The following is a 14,912-nucleotide window of genomic DNA, read 5'->3' as shown; positions in this document are numbered from 1 at the left end:
CTGCTCATTTGTCCCTCGTTTTGGACTAGTGTATAGGGTTTGTTCTCAGGGCTTTATGTAGGCCACACAAGTTCCTCCACACAAAATACATCAAACCATGATGGGGGTTACAGGGTTACAGTCATGCTGGAACAGAAAAGGACCTTGAACAAACTGTGACTACAAGGTTGCAAGTGCACAATTCTAAAATATCACAATGGTGGGACAGTGCCATTTGGTCAAGTGCAATAATTTCCTATTTTTAGAGCCGACCTGTTCTGGGGCTGATTGGAGGACTTTCCATAATGTGGAATTATGAACAGCGCATTTTATGGCAAACTTACCTCCTAGTTTGCCCCCCCCCCCCTCTCCAGTGAGGTTAGTTCTGCAACACCTGGTGTCACTCCAGAGCCACCATTGCCCTACTGTGGGTAGCTGTATGGATAGGGTTTTGTTTATGGATGGTTTCTATTTTTTTTTCTCTATAGGTTGAACTTGATGGACTTTTTTTAAACTAACTAACTATGTAATTGCCATTTTCTTTGCTGCTTAGGGTGGTCAGTGATAATGTAACTCCTGCACATGTATGCTGGAGTTACGTTGTTCTGGCTTCATTCTTGGCACCCTACAGATGCAGAAAGTGTATCGCGCATTCACACTGCCTCACACATGCTCTGCAGGTGATGTCTGGGAATTCTTGTGTGCAGGCTCCTGGAAAGTTGATGCTGCAGGATACAGGTTGATAATGTTACCGTCTTGCTATGCCCTACCACAACATGACGAGTCATGAGACCCTCTGGAGCTCAGCTATGCTCCTGCCAATTGAAAAGACCATCCTGTATTCTGGTAATGGTTTGGGGTCAATACCTTTAACAATAGTATTTGATATTTAAATTCCTTCTTTTATTTTACATGTCTTTATTTTGATCATCTTCACTACCTTTACATTTGGACCAAGCTGGCAGCTATAGGGGTTGGGACAAACCATGTAACATTCATGTGAGGTAAACCTGTATTCCAAAAGAAAAAAATTAACTTTTACTGTAACTTCTGTAAAACATGGAGGTTGATTTATTGGTTTGTCACTTAGTCCATTTAAAACTACATGTCAATCTAAGGCCCCTTTCATATGGGTGGTGTCCATTCTGATCAACAGGGATCCAGGAACTGATCTCCTGCTGAATCAGTGCAATGGAACAGATCTTACTTTCGTGATATTGGGTCTGTTCAGTGTTCAGTATTTTCCTCCATCTTGTGATGGACGCCGGCAGAGAGAGGAGGGGACGTTCACCCTCATCCCGCCAGGTCCACCTCCTCTCTCCTGACATTCGGTCCATGGCTGTCAGTCATTTTGGTGTCATCCCTGCAATGGTGACACCCGGGGGTGGGCCGCAGCCCCCGCACCCCCTTGCGACGCCACTGGATCTGTAGCTTCTCTGTGAATTCAATGTAACTTTAATCTTAGTGGACCAATGTTAGGTCTATGGGCAGACAGGTGTAAATTGGCTCACATCCATTTGAATTTTTTTACCTCTGACTTATCCTGTTTAGGTCCCAAAAAAATGGAAAAAGAAGCAAACCTTTTTTGGGGGTTTTTTGTACCTTGAAGGACTTAGAAGTAATTGCATGTAAATGGATGCATGCCCATTTACATCCGTCTGCATTGAGCTTTTGATCAGGGCCGGCGCTAACATATAGGCAAGTCAAGCATCTGCCTGAGGGCACCGCTGCGGGGGCAGAAAGATGCGACTGGGATGTCACCCCTTTAAGACGGTTGCGGCGGTCACATCTCTCTGCGCTCCCTCTCTCTCTACTCCCTGTCGCTGCAGCTTCAGAGCAGCCAGGAGGAGAGAAGAGAGGGAGGGCAGAGAGGTGTGATCAGCGCCGCTATGAAGAGCCAAGCAGAGCAGCGGTCAGGAGTTCTGGCACAGTGTTGTGCTAGAACTCCTGTATTGGAGGTGACAGGGTCAATAAAGAGAACCTGTCACCTCCATATGCTATCACACAGGGGATTGTTAGCTCCTGTGTGATAGCGATAAAGTTAAGTGGAAAAAAAAATAATTGAAAAAAATAAGTAAAACATAATAATAAAAATGATAAAAATTAAAAGAAGTACACAGGTGAAAATGCAGCTTCGACTGTGTAGGAAAAAATCCTTGCACCGGCCCTGCTTTTGATCGTATCCACCTGAAAAGCTAACAGGCAGATCTGATCAGAACGGCCAAGTGAAAGGAGCCTAAAGGTGGCCATACACAAGACCAAGATCTTGCGAGGGTTGTAAAGTAATTTAAAAAAAACGTACGATCTGCCCATCTTGGACAGGCAGATTGTACTTGCGATCATCACAAGCCCGCCCCCCTGAGGGGCGGGCTTCCGATGACTGCAATGCTGAACGGGCAGTGTGCGCGTGCGCACACCGGCCCGTTCGGCATTTTTCTCCCGAGCACCGTTCAAACCAGCCGAAAATCTTACGATTTTCGGCTGGTTTTCTAGCATGCTCCTTAGACAAAAGACCGTATAGTAGAAACGGTCGCACGTCTTCATTCACACTGGACGATTCTCGTACGATCGCGGGATTTCCCGCGATTCTCGTACGAGAATCGTGCAGTGTATGGGCACCTTCAGTCTGCAATCTGACCATGTTTCATGTTACACCCTAATTATTGTCCATAGCAGCGCTTTAAAGAAAAGAGTTGCCATCGCCCAAAGTCATAGACAAAAGATAAACTAACACCTAAATATCCAACTAGATTATCAGCATGTGGCATCTTAAGAAGGACTTCCCGGGCGAAATCCACTATATAAAATCAATATGCGTCATAAAACATCAATGCCCTGTGTTTAATAGGTGTAACATTTCTTAATATCGCCTTAGCTGCGTCGGCGTCTCATGACGGCCAGGTGATGTATGGCACTTGGGGGAAGAGCGGAGACTGCATTTATCAAGCGGCGCAGACACTAACAAAATCCACAATTGGTTGTACGCGGAGAATAGTTACCTGGGATTATTTATCCGGTGTGACACGTTGCTAGTTACTGCGTTTTCCTAAAGCCGCGTCCGCTGTCACTTTCATTATATTTTGTATGTAAAATCCCGGAAGGACCCGGCGCAACAGCGATGGCGTGCGGTGAAAAAACAAATCACCTCGGTTTTAATAAATTAAACAAAATGGATCAAAACTGGCATCTAGTTAGAGATACACTTATTTGTTGGAGAGTGGCTGATGTGTTTTTTTCCTGGTGGGAAGGATTTTGATGTGTGTTGTCTTTTGGGCTGGCATTGTACCTACGGGTCTTGTTTTTTAAGCCTTTTTTGTATTGCTTTGGGCAGCTGCGTTGGCATGCCTTGACATGTGCTGCTTTTGATATCCAAAGCCCGTATAACAGGCGAGATCAGGTGAAAAAAAACAGACGTGATTTATTTTTGGTCATCGCATGTCAATATGTAAGCTAGAACAACTAAAAAGACTGACAAACCTCTGCACATGCGTTAATATGCATTATAATGCACATGTTGCATGTTAAAACACATAAGTGTGAATGGACCCTTATAAAGTGGAATAGCAACCTAAATCCAGATTCTCGTATTTGCAGTGTGTTAATGCACGCACATGAAGCATTATGTCGCACGTTAACATGTGTTGTGATAGTGCAGCCCGTTCAAAATGCTAACACATAGCAATGGACTTATCAATGGACCTGCACCTTTTTCTTTCTATTTCACCACGCCACAATGCACAAACAACGCAGCACTGTGCTGTGGTTCATGCATTACCATGTGTTGAGCTGCAGTGAAAATATCTGAAGGCTCAGTCACGCTTTTGAATTTTTTTTTCTCCTGATATATTTTTTATTAAATGCAATGGAAATGCAATAAAACATGCGTCAACCTGCATCAATGCATGTTGCTGTGTGTTTTGACATGTGTTGCAATGCACTTTACTTTGAACATCAACACCCATTAAGCTGTTGGCTATTTCAGGATTGTTGGGAGAAGCTCGCTGTTTACAGATATCAATAGATTAAGCTGGAAAATTACACACACACGTTAATGAATCAAAGCAATAAATCCCCCCTCATCGGACCGCTCCCTCCAAGTATTCAGTCAGACAAAGCAAGGCTCAAGACAGGCAGATTCTGCTAGGCTGTCTCTTTAGCTAACCCATAGTGCTCTGGCCATCCTTTGTCATGTATTAAATGTATATTTGTAAACAAAATGTGTATTTACTAAAAATACAAACAAAACAATAAAAAAAGCAAACAGTCAAAATAAAACTGACACCAAACCATTCTAGTTTTCCTATAAAGCAGGGGTAGTCAAACTCTGTTGTAGTGAAATCCCATCATGTATCTGCCTCTGGGAGTCACACCTGTGGCTGTCAGGATCTTGCAATGCCTCATGGGATTTGTAGTTTTACCACAGCTGGAGGTCCGATGTTTGGCTTCCTCTGCTATAAAGGAATACTCTTCTTGCAGAGGCTGCTAGTAGTGACTATCCTGAAAACGCTGGTTCCTGGCTGTCAATCTTATCCTTTGCTTTTAGGACCTCCGAGACTCTGACCTGGAATATATTTGCAGATCAGGTGTTTTACTCTGACCCACTCTGTCTTGTTCCAGGTCAGAGTCTTAAAGTGACCCTGCCATGCATTTATATTCTGCCCAAATAGATACCCTGAACGCCACTCTGATCCTGAGAAATAGTCCATCAAAGTCTGCTGGGAAACTGACACTTTTCGGTTGTGTTGTGCGTATTCTCTGTGGTCCTCCACAACTCACTCTGGTTCCTCCAACTGACCTCCGTGTCACTACTTTCCAACATGAAGGTCAGCAAGAGGAATAATTTTGAGATCGTAGATCGACAAACCCGGAAGTCATGGTTTCCCAGCGGAGTTCGGAGGATAATTTCTCAGGATAGGAGCAGCATTCAGCTGGAAAGGTAAAGTTATACACCCTTATTTTAACAGGTCATAGGTTTGAACAGGATATCAATTCATGACAGGGCCGCATAAAAGTATTGAAGTCTAAGACAGATAGAGAGCTAGTATTGCCAGAGGGAGGTCAGCAAATGCAGTAGATTGCATACTTAGATTGGACCCTCTTGGCCCAGTGTAAGTATGTATATGTCATACCTGATTGGCCCACGGGGATCCTGCAAAACATTGGAGTACTCGGAGGCCCGGAGCTCCTACAGTGCTCGCCGTGATTTTCCAGATCCTGTATGGTGCTAAGCTAAGCATCTTCCCCCCTGCTTTGAAAACACAGGTGGGTTGCTCAATCAGCACAATGACCATTTAGAGAACACCGAGCATTTTTAATAATCAATACAAGACATTCTCTGATTAGACAAGCGGGGAGGATCATGATGTTATGATCCATCGCTTGTCCAATCAGAGAACGTCTTGTATACATTCATAGGAATACTAGGCGTTCTCTGAATGGCCGTTGTGCTTTTCGAGCTACCCCCTATGTTTTCAAAGCAGGGGGGAAGATGCTCAGCTCGGCACCATACAGGATCTGGAAGATCGCGGCCAGCACTGTAGGAGCTCTGGCTACTACAATGCTTCTTAGGATCCCCGTGGGCCAACCAGGTATGACATACATACTTACATACGGCCAAGCTGGGCCAATGTAAGTATGCAAAATAATTCATACCCGGAGGTCAACCATAAATAATCTTCAACGTATCTTTCAGTGCTGGGTTAGGGCTATGGCTTAGGTAAAGGGCTATTTATTTATTTGATAATCAAAGTTTAGCACCTTGTGTAACAAATGCAAAAAAATGTAATTACCTCAATGTTACAGAGACATTCCTCGAGGTTGGATACGACCTCCGAGAAATCAGGCCGACCCTGCAGAAAATAAAAGGCTACAATGAATACAAATCTGCCATTCACTGCACAGCTTCATTTAGACTTTGTACACATGGGCTTCGGCTTGTGTAAGAGCCTAGCGCACAGCAAGCTTTTCTTTGGCCATATTTTGTGCATTTGTACATGCGCTTTTCAGACTTGAGTTTTTTTATTTTAACCAATGGAAAGCTAGTTACTAGGAGGAGGAGGAGACGGCTATTAGACAGAAAAACGTTTTTTTGGACTTTGAGCGCAAAGAGACAGCACGTCACTGAGATGTGAACGGGCACAATGGAATGATATGGAAATTTGTTTTTTTGAGCATTGAAGCGCTTCTAGAAGCGTTTTTCAGATCGCTCAGGTGTGAATGGAGGTTAAGCTTCAGGTTTAAAACACTCAGCTTCAGTATGGGAATGATAAAAACGGATCTTCATGGGAGAGCTGTCTCTCACTTTAAATAAGCCGATAGCAAGCTTTCAACAAGCTTCAAGAAGCTACTGAAACCTTACTGCAATCCAGCTGAAGAATGAGACCAGTGTAAAAAGTTGCCTGATGCACTCTGCACCAATTTTATAGTGCCAACATGTGTACCCAGGAAGGCATGAAGGTGCACACCTATTTTAAAGGGCCAGTTTCCCCAAAATCATATTTAAGCTTTTGGTAGGCCCTAGAGAGTGGTAAGATCCCTGTGCCCATGCTAAGGGGCTATCACCATTCCTGTGCTAAGTTTCTGGGTCTACACACCTGCTGTGCCCATTACGAAGGACTCCCACCATCCATGAGCTGAGTTTCTGGGTATGGACACCTGTTGTGCCCATATATGTGCTGAGTTCCTGGGTCTGGACATGTGTTGTGCCCATAAAGAAGGGCTCCCACCATCCCTGTGCTGTTTTTTTTTCATATATTATTTTTCTTTATAAAGAATTTAACCGGAGGAGTCGGAACACACAACGATGGACAGGGTTCACATTTGGGACTCGAGATGAGTTCAGGTTAGGTCCAATTCTGGTGTGAACCTGTACTCCTCCAAACCCAAAAATGACATGGGGAATTCCCCACCCCACAGCTGCACATAAACAAAGGGGTGGGATGCTTGTACTGACATCAGTGACCATATATGGCCACATAGCCATATTAGGTCAATGTCATTGACCAAATATAGTCATGTGGCCATATAAGGTCAATTATGTCACAGCATCCTGACCCTCTGTTTATGTGCAGCTGTGGGTGAGGAATTCCTTCAAAACATGAGATTCTACTTTCCAAAAAGCTGCTAAATCTGAAATGGGCATCTAGGTATCAATGACTTCTAATCACAAAAGGGCTAAAAAAAATACTTATTTTTGTCTTTAGTTTCACCCTTTGCTGCTGATCCCCTGCAGCCAATGTGTAATCACTTCCTGTCTACATGCCCTCCAGTGATGGCTGCATGGCAGTTGGCTTCCTGATGGTGACAACAGTGGACCACGTCTACCTAATGTGTGTTGCCACGTGGCTTGTAGCCTCCACTGGGAGAGCATGTGACAGGGTGACAACACATGAGCACAACTGTCAGACAGGGAGAGAGCATTGTCATGCTATAACAGGAAGTGCCTGAACAAAGACATTCATGGCAGGATCACCAGGTATCATTTTAATTAAAACTGCACATTTAAAAATATGGAAAATGACTTTTGAAATGGCGTTGCAATGTTAGAGCTTTCAGTGGGTGGGTCTACAAATACTTTAATTTCTACCCCAACAATGATGGCACCGATCCCGCTCTCAATCAAAATGGCGCTGCTTTGTTGTGCCGCAGCAAACATAATTCTATAAGACAGAGTCATGTTGTCCTTCCGCTGGTGACACAGATATTAGAGTATATGATCTAGTGTTCCGTGTTCTCAAAAGCGCAGCCATGAATAATGAGCCGGCAGATTCGTTCCTACAGGGGAGAGAAGTGACAATGTCCTCTGAGTATTAATCAATCATTAGGACTTTCTCCACTAATGGCTTCAGTGACAGAGGTATCTCTAACCTGATGTGTGTTGCAGGTGTCATCTTCCTCCTGATCAGCACTTGCCTTTATTTAGTGAAGACCTGTCCTTCTTCCTGTGCCGTTTGTACTGAAGAGGCCACAATCTGTCAAGGATTGGCGCATATAATAGGTAAGAACGCTGTCAATGTTCTGCAGAGGGTAGAGGGCTGACGGAGCGTTAGATGTGGAGGACTCTGATCTTTCTACACACACAAGTCTCTCAGCGACATCAATGTCACGATTCTCCGAGCAATGCAGGATAAAAATATTTCATGCCAAAGTAAGATATACCGTGCCCGCGTTTTGGAATTCTGGGCTTCTTATTTTATAACTGGAAGAGTCCCTGTAAATTTTAGTCTGTGGAAATGTCTCTTTTTAAAAATTAAATGATATACCATAAAAATCTAAGTTTTCTGCAAGGGTATTTTTTTGAAATGCCCCCTTAAGGTTTAAAAATAAACATACAAAAAAAGCAACTCTGGCTGCAACTAACTTTCAGTCCACCGGAATACACTTCTTCACCACAAGATGCCCTCAGTGTTCCAGGTTGAATGATGGCCATGTCACTCAACCCCGAAGGCTAAGGAAAGACTGTGAGTGCAGGGAGTCATGGCCCCGCCCCATGATCATGGCACCCTGTACCGTACGCATAGTGTATTGATGCAGAGAGCAGCACTGATATCATCATGTCAGTGCCGTTCTCTGCATCATCCAGGATCACCCACCTCTGGAAGAACACCAAAGAGGTAGAGGACCCAGAGCATCATGTGGCCGGGCAGATGACATTAGTTAAAGGTAAGTTAAAAAAGAAGCATAACAAACTCTTGATGGGGGCCCCAAAGGGGCTGGGGGAGCACAAAGCCTGAAGATGGGCTTTGAAGCTCTAGCTGAAAGTTTGTATTTTATTTTGGGAGTGAAGGGTTAGAAGTTGGAACCTCAATTTTTATGGCTTACATGTCTTGGTCCCCCCCCTCCTAATTCTTGTACATGTATCACATGGACAGGAAGTAAAGGGAAGTCTTCACAATGAGGTTATAGACAGAAATAACACAAACCCTAGCGCTTTTGCACTCTATCCAAAGCTAAAATTAAAACAGTGACTGGAGTTTGACTTAGGGTGCAATGGCTACCAAAGGTTGCAGCTACTGTGGACTTGTTCATATTCCAAAACCTGCCCCTCATTAGCTGGAAAATGGGACTTTTGATACTGACAAACAGAGATGAACCTTAACCCCAATGCTAACCCCATAAGTAAACCTATGTCTAACACTAACCGAACCTTGATAACCCTAATGCTTACTTTAATGCTAAACTCGAATCTAACACTGACCTAACCCTGATAACCCTAACGCTAATCTTGAAACGTAACCTGAATCTAACACTATCCTAACCCTAATGCTAACAATCAAGGCTAAAGCTAAATCTAACACTAACTGAACCTTGACAACCCTAATGCTAAACCTAAATCTACCACTAACCTAACCCTGATCATTCTAACACTTACTTTAAAGCTAAATCTAACATTAACCTCACCCTGATAACCCTAACAGACATGTGCACCAGCAAAACAATTGTTTAGTTTAGTTTTGATTTGGACTTTGCTTGATTTTGTTTTTTGGAATTCGGGTCCGAAAGTCAATTCGTTTCAGATTCGGACGAAATTCGTTAGCAGTAATCCGGTTTCGTTTCGTGTTCATTTCGTTCGTTCGTTGCAGCAAAGTGACATTTAAGAGTAAAAAAAAGTTTTTTTGTTTACTCTGAAATGTCACTTTGCTGCAACAAAATTTCCTCCAAAAAACGAAAGTTCGTCCAAAAAAATGATTCGGAAATTCGGAATCGAATTTGTTTGCATTCGTTATATCTGTCATTCGGAATTCGAATACATCCGAATCTCCAAAATTTCGTCCAAATTTCGATTCGAAACGAATCGCACATGTCTAAACCCTAATGCTAATCCTAATCCTAGCCTTAAATATACCACTAACCAAACCTTGATAACCCTAATGCTAACCTGACTCTAACACTAACTGAACCCTGACAACCCTAACACTAACCTCAAGGCTAAACCTAAATCTAACACTAACTGAACCTTGATAACCCTAGCTCTAACTTTAAAGTTAAATCTAACATTAACCTTACCCTGATAACCCTAATGCTAACCTTAATCCTAGCCCTAAACATAACACTAACTGAACCTTGATAACCCTAATGCTAACCTAAACGCTAAACCTAGATCTAACACTAACCTAACCCTAATAGCCTGAATGCTAACCTGAATGTAACACTAACTGAACCCTGATAACACTAACCTCAAGGCTAAACCTAAATCTAACACTAACTAAACCTTGACAGCCCTAATGCTAAATCTAAATCTACCACTAACCTAACCCTGATAACTCTAACTTTAAAGCTAAATCTAACATTAACCTTATCCCGATAACCCATAATGCTAACCCTAATCCTAGCCATAAATATAACACTAACCGAACCTTGATAACCCTAAATCTAATGCTAACCCTGACACTATTCTAAACCCTTTGTTTATAAACAAAGCCATGTCACGCAGTAAAGAAAAAAATAACTTTTCTTTAAAGTTATTTCCACCCAGCCACGCTGCATGGTGAAATCAGAGGCTAACTTTTTGTCGAATGCAAAAATCGCTGTTTTTGCAGCAAAATCAAGTTTGCCAAAATCACCTGCTCATCCTTATGGGCCAAATGTGTGTAGACCTTAATCATATGACGTCTGCTGAAGGTTGAGAGTCCAGATTGGCTGACCCTGCCCTTCAGCAGAGGTCCTGTGACCAACAGGGTTATTCACAAAAGGGTGATAAGTTTGGAGAAGGCAGGAGAAAGGAACAACATAGCTGAACTGGATAGTGAGCTGGATTGGAGAATGTTTCCAAATCAGCTATGTTGTCCTAGATCGTTAACTTCTCCAAACTCTTCATCCTTTTGTAAATAACCCCCCAAGTGTCAGAATTTTGTTCATGTGGCCAGCACTGAAGGGATCACTGGGCCAGCATTTTCTTCAGGTAAATATATCAGCACTACTACCATTCTCTATTTACTGAACCCAGCAAGACTGATAACATAGGCCATTATTAAATGTTGTATAGACAGGTACTCTTAGTTTTCAGCTCTGTTTATCTAGGATGTGCAGACTGCATGTTTGAAAGAGAGGCGCCATTAAGCAATTACATATGGGCGGATAATGTGCTGGAGATAGCGCAGCTTATTCTTAATGATTTATTTCTACAACTTTAAAAAACAATCTGCGGCATCATTAGGACAGTGGGGAGAACAGCTTGTGAGATTGGTGTTAGTGCATTACTTTCCAGTATATTTGTAATGTTAGTCTATTTTTTGCTGTTTTCTAAATGAACGTATTGAGAAGATGTGATTTCTCCCTTATTACGACCCATTTCCTTCGGCGCGAGTTGGAAACCATTAGCTGTTTTCATTTATCCAGACTGAAATAAAATGAAATCAAATAAAAATCAACACATGGGGATGAAGGGCTGTTTCTCCAGAGCTGGAAATATCACACAAATAAAATTTGGATCTCTGCCTTTTGGGTCTCCTTGGCAGGATGAATGTCTGCATAGTTCACAAAATCAACTGTCAATCTGCAGCAGTTGGTCAACATAAAGCAGAGCTGAAAGTCCCATAAGTCCTTGCAATGCTTAATCAGAAAGTGGTTCCCTTCTGTGTGTAGCAATGAAGCGATATGTTTCTAGGAGGATTGCATGTATCATAAGTGTAGTCTAACGAGACAGAGCACCAAACACACATATTTAGGGTCCAGAAATGTGGTGATTCCACAGATAATAATAAAGGGCAGTTAACGTGTTTCAGAGGCCAAACAATCCCCCTTCATCAGGGCTTTAACAACTGTCGGCCAATGCGCATGCCCAAATTCTGTCCACCTATGTGGGGGTTTGGGGGAACCTATCAGAATCTGTAAACCACCTTTATAATAAGAGGGCCCCCAGATATCCCCCCTAGGGGGGTAATAAGTACAGGGTACATTGGTACCCTTTTTTGCTGAATACTAGAGATAGTGATAAGAAAACACAGCACCACCTTAGACAATGAAGTACTTTCATAAATAACCCCCCCCCCCACAAAACAAAATGGTATACGATGTCCCTCAATGTAAATCCAACATCAATCATGTTGCCTATCTATGAAAACCCTTGTCAGTCATGATGACCCACCGCCACAGGGACATGCCACCTGGTGCCTTGCATGGGGAGGAGGCTTACCTGCCTACCTTGCAAAAACCCTCCCAATGTTGAAAGCATATAGCCTGGTATGATTTAGGAGGGGAGGGGACACATACTTGCTGCCCTCCCTTTAACGCACCACCCAGGCAGCATACCTTGATAAGGGCCTGATATGAATTTTAGTGGAAATGCCATGCCATTTTTTCCGCCTTTTTAAAAAAAATGTGTACTGTCCCTTTTAAAAAAAAAAGAAGTTCAGGACCCCTCCTTTAAATACATACTACACCCTTATGCAGGAATGCAGGAAAGGGGAAGCAGTGAGGGTCCACCCCCTTATGCATCCCCCCCGAAGACCATATGCATTCAAAATTGGGTGAGTGCCTTGTAAGGGGGTGGGGGGTGAAGTCTTCACCAATTTGTAAGGCACCTTGTCCCCATAGTGAGGTGGAAAAGCACCTTATCCCCACATCCAAGAGAATGTAGGGGTTTGGGGTGGGGGGAGACTTTTTAAAATTTGGATGCCCCCTTGATCAGGGGGGCCCCCAGATATTTGCCCTTACTCCTGGGAACGAGTACAGTTGTATTAGTAGCCCTTACTACACATTCTCCAAAAAACGTCCTAAGTAAATATAAACAGACATCATATCAAAGTCATTTATTTAAAAAAAAAAAACAAGCTCCTCTGGCAAAATGGCTGCACACCCTTATAAGATGGTTTCTAGATAACAAACAGGTCTCATTTTCATTATTATGGTTATTCCCTGAAAAACAGCTGCCTCTTGAATGGAGGTCATTTAACATGCAGTGCCACTATCCAATTACCATCTTGTTTTTTTTGTTGCAGCTGTTCCTAGCAAGACCAAGATTTTGATCATCACGGGGGGCAATATTACGTCAATTGGTCCCAAAAACTTCTCCCATCTCTTGGATTTAACTCTGCTCAAGCTGACTGGCAACAATATCCACCAAATCCAAGAGGGGGTGTTCACAAAACTCTGCAAACTGAGGACCTTAGTCCTGGACCACAACCAAATATCCTCCACCAACTTTATCTACACAATTTTCCTTCCTCTAGGAAATCTCGAAATTCTTCAGCTTAATAACAATTACTTTGTCAGCATTGACCAGACTTGGTTCTATGGCACCAACAAGCTCCTCCGGCTAGAGATCAATAGGAACCAGATAACTAACCTGACATTTGGAAGTTTAGGGTCTCGGGCTCTTCGCCTTCTTCAGTATTTGGAATTATCTGACAATTTTATTGGCTTTATTCAAGAAGGAACTTTTAAGAACCTGCAAAGTTTGAAGGTCCTGGACATCTCTAAGAACAGACTGACCACACTACCAGATATATTCCCTTCACTTCCACATCTTTCCCTTCTAAATTTGGACCAGAACCGTTGGAACTGTACCTGTGAGCTTAAATGGGTGGCTGACTTTTTAAGGAACACGACACGTTTTTCCCTACGAACGTCAAATTATGGAAATGGCCTGCAATGTAGTTATTCAAGAGACCCAAGAGTAAAATCTCTATTGCAGCTGACAGAGAGGAACTGTTTGTTTAAATCTCAGAATATCAGTTTTGCGGTGAAGCAGAGAGACAGTGGAGAGCTGGCAGAAGCTATATTTATATCTATCTTAGTTATTGCAGGTAACTTTTATAAGTTGGAGTTATATTGTTGGCTCAAAGGAATTTCCCAGCTTTTAGACAAATTCCCATTAAATTAAAAAAAAAAGTCCTATTAGAAGGAAATCGACAGAGCGAAACCAGTAAAGTACTGTACATGTTTTTTCACAATAGAAAGCTTTGAATTGCACTTACAGAATAGGCTGGGAGTACAGAACTGTGTTCACATATATTTTCTATGAAGTAATGAAGCTCTCCCTGCTTCTCTATGGCTTCTTCTGTCTCTGTATCTACAACTGCTATATGGAAGTTAGCAAAATACAGGAACAGGTGATTGTTTCTATATAAGGAAATATCTGCCACCTCATGTAGACTGCTTGATCAATACTACACTGGGTAATATAATTAGATAAAATAATAATAATAAAAATAATAACAGTTGTATATTATTATCTGGCTAAGATTAAAAAAGTATGCACTTGGCAAAAAGTTTGTGGACAATTGACCATTACACCTATTATATGGCCAAAAGAATGTGGACATCCCTTTAAATTTCCATTGAAGGCTACAGCATAGACAATAGACAAAGACAATTGAGATGACTGTGTGCCTCCAACCTTGTGGCAACATTTTGAGGAAGGCTCTTTCCTGTTCCCGTATGTTTATTCCTCTGCACACAAAGCCATCTTCATACAGACATGGTCTGACCAGTGTGAGTCCTGACCTCAACCCCCTGAACACATTTAGGATGCCTTGGAGCACCTATTGTGAGCCAGGCCTTTTCCCCAACATCAGTACCTGACCTTACGAAGGCTCTTTTGGTTCAATAGGCACAAATCCAACAGACACACTCCAAAGTCTTGTGAGAAGCCTTCCAGGAAGAATGGAGGCTGTTATAGTAGCAAAGGTGGGGGACTCCAAAAACAATGTCTATGGTTTTGGAATGAGATGTCCTCCGAGTTTATGTGATGGTCAAATGAGCACAAACCTTTGGCTATATTGTGTACTACTACTACTAGGGTTGCCACCTGTCCAGGATTCACCCGGACAATCCGGGTTTTGAATGCTGTGTCCAGGTTTCATGGCAGCTGAAACCCAGACACATCATGTCAGGCAGGCAGAGGCGACCAAAATTAAGATAGAGGCTACTGGCCCCCCACTAAAAATAGTCTCAACTGTGATATTTACATATTAATGGGTGACGCTATGTAC

The 14,912-nt window shown here is 42.6% G+C and overlaps 1 protein-coding gene across 1 annotated transcript in view; it reads right to left on the bottom strand.

The window, feature by feature from the left end:
- Positions 1-14,912, bottom strand: part of LOC108804952 (serine/threonine-protein kinase TNNI3K) — a 150,011-nt gene that overhangs the window by 31,826 nt on the left and 103,273 nt on the right. Inside the window, exon 22 of the mRNA XM_018576888.1 lies at positions 5,769-5,828. Within this exon, the coding sequence (XP_018432390.1) occupies positions 5,769-5,828 (60 nt within the window). The remainder of the gene's footprint in view (positions 1-5,768; positions 5,829-14,912) is intronic.

Source organism: Nanorana parkeri, unplaced genomic scaffold (genome assembly GCF_000935625.1).
Source record: "Nanorana parkeri isolate BGI_ZX_2015 unplaced genomic scaffold, ASM93562v1 scaffold79, whole genome shotgun sequence".
NCBI lineage: Eukaryota > Metazoa > Chordata > Amphibia > Anura > Dicroglossidae > Nanorana > Nanorana parkeri.
The sequence above is the reverse complement of the archived record's forward strand: the minus strand, read 5'-3'. Positions and strand labels throughout refer to the sequence as shown.